The sequence below is a fragment of the Glandiceps talaboti genome, chromosome 9 (assembly GCF_964340395.1).
Source record: "Glandiceps talaboti chromosome 9, keGlaTala1.1, whole genome shotgun sequence".
In the NCBI taxonomy this organism is placed as follows: Eukaryota; Metazoa; Hemichordata; class Enteropneusta; family Spengelidae; genus Glandiceps; species Glandiceps talaboti.
The window spans coordinates 13,389,086-13,395,223 of record NC_135557.1 but is presented as its reverse complement, the minus strand read 5'-3'; the positions used below and the strand labels follow the sequence as shown (position 1 = coordinate 13,395,223).

The 6,138-nt window shown below is 37.8% G+C and overlaps 1 protein-coding gene across 1 annotated transcript; it reads left to right on the top strand.

Annotated features, from left to right (window-relative positions):
- Positions 1 to 1,631: 1,631 nt before the first annotated feature.
- Positions 1,632 to 5,236, top strand: LOC144439831 (peripheral myelin protein 22-like). The gene is made up of 3 exons (XM_078129063.1): positions 1,632 to 1,815; positions 4,509 to 4,649; positions 5,061 to 5,236. Exons 1-3 carry the CDS (start codon positions 1,632 to 1,634, stop codon positions 5,234 to 5,236), a joined length of 501 nt encoding a protein of 166 aa, XP_077985189.1.
- The last annotated feature ends 902 nt before the right edge of the window (positions 5,237 to 6,138 follow it).

The window sequence follows — 6,138 nt, the reverse complement described above, 5'->3', positions numbered from 1 at the left end:
ATTGTTAATAAAGCTAATTGGAAAAAATGTTTCTGTGTTTGGATTATACATGGTTAGATGTTTTGAAGATTTGGGAGTACCCCCACTCCCACCCCCACCCCCACGATATATGGTAAGGGTTGAGATCGGCGGACAACGGATGAGCTGTTTTAAAGTATCATAACTTGCCTTGAAAAAGTTTTGTAAAGATAAGTTCTTCAACAACGTACGCTCTACGCTCAATGATCCAAGATTAAAGCGCTGAAATTATTTCGTCTGCCATCACTTGTCAGTTGTATTCTCCAAAATATCAAAAGACGGAAGCATGACGTAAACGCAAGAATATAAATGGTCGTTTGAGGGCGCTTTATATATGCAAATCTTAATTTTATGGTAATTATCTCAGGGCACGGCTCCTTAGGGCATTTGCATATATTTTACTCTATTTTAGTTTTATTTGTCAATTATATAATTTAAAAAAGTGCATGTGTGTGTTATCCGACCCTTTGCTATACCTGTTCATGAAGAAAAATATACAAAGTCTCTTAGCTTATAAGCCTTAGATACTACCCATGTCCAGCTGACCTTCTCTGTATGGTCTTCTATGGGGGTTGCCCCTCCCCCCCCCTCCTCAGTAATTGCTCAACAAGCAACCTGACAATGATTTCATCAGATCATTGGTCAGCTATGGCATGCAGGGAGTTTACATTGAATACCATACTGACTGGTGCGTGTGCGCGTGCGTGCGTGTGTGTTACGGTCCTTATTAACTAGAGCAGCGCCTTTGTCAGCCGTCTTTAGACTTCATGGTACTTGCCCTTTTCTGGAGAATCATTTCATTTGCTGGGGAGGGTAGAGGGATTTCACTAAAACACCCCCCGAAAAACGTATTGCCGGCCCAAAGAGAGAAAAGAACCGATTCTTGATTTACGGCAAAAGTTCTTAGTAACTACTTTCTCATGGGCCACTGACTTTCTAGGTCAGCAATACCTATTCAATTTGTCAACTGGTCTGTTCAGTAGTTTAGCAGTTTCACCACCTGTTGATATCTTAACTCTTTCCCAACACACAACTACTAATCAGTCACATTCATCGTTACTTAAATAGTTACATCATTACAAAATATTTTCCATGTGGGGCTGTTGATGAAGTAAACAGGGATAAGATGTAGTCAAGCTATGTTCAAGTGTACACACACAAACTGCAGACTGCGTGAATTCAGTTGTCGGCACCCGCAATAGAATCCGACATCAGGTGTGTCAAAAACAATAACGACTATTCAATTTTTTGGTCGACACCACAACTTCCTCTCCATGCACTACACATGCATTACAACAGTCGCTGGTGAGCCTGCCTTCTTATGAGAAGAAATGCCATTTGAATATATACCAAACAAAAATCTCCCCCGACCCATAAATCAAGGTGTTGACCTTAACAAAGCCAAGCACATAATAGGTGCACTAAGGCGTCACATTGAGCAAACGCATCACGGTACCCGTGTAAACACACCAGCAAACACTTTCATTTAAGTACACGCAAAAAACGCTATTTCAACCTTGAATGTTAGCAAAGTCTGTCTTGACTTTGTTTCATTTTAATTCCAAAGCAACATCTCACACCAATACCCAGCATTAAGGATGTCAAGAATCAAGATGACTGTGGGCCTTGTCCTTTCTGCCATAGCTGCCATTCTGTACATCGTCTGTACAGCAACTCACTACTGGTTTGTATATGACGTGGTTGGAGAATCTTCTAACGCTGGATTATGGCGTAGGTGTACAACACATAATTATGATATACATGAATGTGTGGATTTAGGATATCAGGATCTCAAAGGTAAGGGTTTTATTTTGTCATTTCACTCACAACAGAACAGAGGCGCTTTTTCACGGAAAAAAGGTCTACTTTTAATTTTAAATTTGATTAATGTCGACTTCGATCGACAATACACCGTACCATTCTTCTCCATTTGGACGTGGCTAGTGGGAATGGGGCGCCCACACAAACTATTACAATACTGAAAACACCACATGCCAAGTTAAACTTAGCCAAATGTAATCGAAAAAGGAGAAATTAAAAAAAGCGGGGTCGCAGCATCCAAAGTGGGATTTCTCGACTTAACTGGCACCATGGTGCACACTCGCCATTACAATACGTCGGGGTCAACTGGGGTTGACTTGTTGAAGGTCATTCTGTGGCGCAATAAAAACCCCAGGTATCTGACAATAGCGTATCTGTAGGCCTACACTGTGTAGAAGATGTCGACACCACGTTTCTGTCCTTTAATATCCCATGTTTCAAATCACTGTATTTTATATGATCAAATGTCACCGTCCCTTTGACATGTTTGAAGTCTTTCTGCTGTAAATAATGCAAACAGCCATGACTGAAATCTGTACAATGGACGCTTGAAGGTTTTACATGTATCACAGACTAATGGACATGAGTGACTACACATGCATAGTGCTTGTGAAGAAAGCCTAACTTTGTCATGGGTCATGACGTACTTAATTTATAGCTAAAATGATGTAGGCTTGGTGTTTCACTCATGGGACTTTACAGCTACAATGATGTAGGCTTGGTGTTTCACTCATGGGACATTACAGCTAAATGATGTAGGCTTGGTGTTTCACTCATGGGATATTACAGCTAAATGATGTAGGCTTGGTGTTTCACTCATGGGACATTACAGCTACAATGATGTAGGCTTGGTGTTTCACTCATGGGACCTTACAGCTAAATGGTGTAGGCTTGGTGTTTCACTCATGGGACCTTACAGCTACAATGATGTAGGCTTGGTGTTTCACTCATGGGACATTACAGCTACAATGATGTAGGCTTGGTGTTTCACTCATCGGACATTACAGCTAAAATGATGTAGGCTTAGTGTTTCACTCATAGGGACATTACAGCTAAAATGATGTAGGCTTGGTATTTCACTCATGGGACATTACAGCTAAAATGATGTAGGCTTAGTGTTTCACTCATGGGACATCACAGCTGAAATGATGTAGGCGTGCGGTTTCATCCACGGGACATTACAGCTAAAATGATGTAGGCTTGGTGTTTCACTCATGGGACATTACAGCTACAATGATGTAGGCTTGGTGTTTCACTCATGGGACATTACAGCTAAATGATGTAGGCTTGGTGTTTCACTCATGGAACACTACAGCTAAAATGATGTAGGCTTGGTGTTTCACTCATGGAACATTACAGCTAAAATGATGTAGGCTTGGTGTTTCACCCATGGGACATGATTACAGTTACAATGATGTAGGCTTGGTGTTTCACTCATGGGACATTACGTTTTTGACACAAGGATAGACAAATTTTAATAGAGACACAATAAACATAGCGGAATCCTTTGTCCAATCACATTGAACACTGATAAGCATGGCTATTATTTCACTGTGCAATAAAACAGGCTTCTAAAGAAAACATTATATATACTCATGGACTTGGATGGTTTTAATGGCTGTCATATTTGTTTATTTTCTAACTGATAATCAACATTTCAACTTGACTACTTCTACATCCCCACTGTGCACAGTACAGCATCTACTTAATTGTTTCCTTTGCATTAGAAGTTATCTGAGGGTGTGCAATAAATGTCATGTTACATGAGTGAATCACCAAACCTACATCATATTAGTTGTACGTGCCTATAGCCTGCTGAGCCAGTTCTAACTTCTATTCATGCAATTATGTTCTGGTTATCTGTGGCACACGTGACATTTGTGGAAAGAAATACATACAGGAATTGAGGGATAAAAAGCTCCGACGCACATGTTCTCAAGTAACGCCAGCGAAGACGAGAAACAAATCTCCTTGTAATGTGGTTTTTTTTTACCTTTTATATTGCATAGTACGATTTCTTCTATCATAGTGCGTAGATCGCCAAATCTTTTCCATCATAATTAACTTATACGATTTTCTGACGTAAATGCCAATGAAATAAAATGTGACTGAGTACTAAAATTAGTCTACAAATGGGTGTGGAATTTGTCAGGGCGGCATACACCCCCGGGAGTAGTTTAAACCCTGTTAGTTTGCGTTCCACTATTTTGCCAATATGTCAGTTGCGAATTAATATGTTGTTAGTACTGTCTGATTCTGTGCTACACTTGCTGATGGGTGACGTACAGTGAAGTGGACATCCAGCGAGTAAACACTCAATTATTATTCGTAAAGTAAATATATAAAGAAACTAAAACTAGTAAAAAGGCAATTATTAAACTTAAAGGTAATATATATTTAATGTGTTTAACCCCCATGTTATCAAACTAACTGTGTGCACAATGATAGAGGAGAGATTTATGTAAAAAAAAATGAAATTTAGCAAGGACCAATTTTTAGAAAAATTTAATCGGATAGTGTCACATTGTATAGAAGAAGTTATTTTTGATTTCCTCCGCACCCGTCACCTCATAATTACTGGCCCTATACCTTTGGTTGATGGATTGCTATCACTTGACCTTTAATTGGTATACAGATCTTTCAATTGCAAACCTGTACATCTATTTCAGCAAGTGTATACGGTTCCCGAGCATTCATGATCACAGCCTGTTCGGTATGTGTGGGTGCTTTGATCCTTGGTCTATATGCTGTGATAAGGGAGACTGTCAACAAAGCCAAGATTGTGTCTGGATGTGCCATAGCTTTGACAGGTATGTTAACATTACTATATATACATTTATTTGTCATAATATATAAATAACACAGAGAGTAAAAATACCATACATATGGGTGTACATACATACATACATACATACATACATACATACATACATACATACATATATACACGTACGTACGTACGTACGCACATACATACATACATACATACATACATACATACATACATACATACATACATACATACCGTTCATACATACATACATACATACATACATACATACATACATACATACATACAATGTACATACATACATACATACATACATACATACATACATACATACATACATACATGGGACATACATACATACATACATACATACATACATACATACATACATACATACAACTGTAATACTTTTATTGTTCATATCTTATAGGATTACTTGTCTTATTTGGAACTTTGTGGTACGACCTGAAGACTCAGAAAGAAGCCACTGGCTTAGACTACAAGTATGGATATTCCATAATCCTGGGATGGATCGCCATTCCATTGGCCATCGGAGGAGGAGGTGTAATTGCATATTATGGTATGCCTGCAGAAAAACGATCATGATCGATTACTGAACTCAGTTGTTTGTTTAACCTTAATATCTACTGATATTGCTAATATGGTCATATATACTGTCTCTGTGTGCTCAACAAGTAGCTGAATAAACATTTTATTTTTTATCTTTATTTATAAACAGAAGCCTATGAGTAGAGAATACTATTATTTGATGGAATATATTCAAATCTTATATTAAGATTACTGTTCCCTAACAAGTGATTTAATTTCTTCATTTGAGTTTTCCCATCATTTTTATTTTTAATTGTTGAAAATTTACGATATTCTGATATTCTGTTACAAGTCGTACAATTTGATACTTTTTCATAAATTTGTAATATTTCCATGAGTTTCAAATCATTGTGAAAAATTTAACTCAATTGTCAATTTTTATATTGTTAGTTTGCTCGATTATTTGTTGATGCTCCTTCTAATCAATCTAGTGAACTGTAAATCAGGACAGACGTTGAAAACATGTATGGTTTAATGCTAGGTAGAGATCACCAACTATATTTTAGGTTGATTTACCAAGGCAAACTATTGGCGATACGCCACCTGGATTGGTAGTAGTTGATCCTTCTTGCTCGGAGCTATTTCTATATATTGGATTTTTCGGCTAACTCCTAGTTGGCGCAGACACCCTTTTGCAAATACTTTTTAGTCTCTGTTGTTTATTCTGTTTTCATGCTCAAAGTAGCCCATTTTAAGTTGACTATGCTGTCTCTCATGAGCTTGTAGATGTTCAGCTAACAAATTATACATTGCTTGTTCTGGTCTTCAATTTTGTACGCACATGTATTCTTTCGTTTTTGTGAGTACAGTGAGTATTTCCATCTTTTCAATTTGTCAGAGCAGACACCTCTTACAGAATACGGTTTTGGCTGAGACTTCAGTTGGTCAATACGAACTTG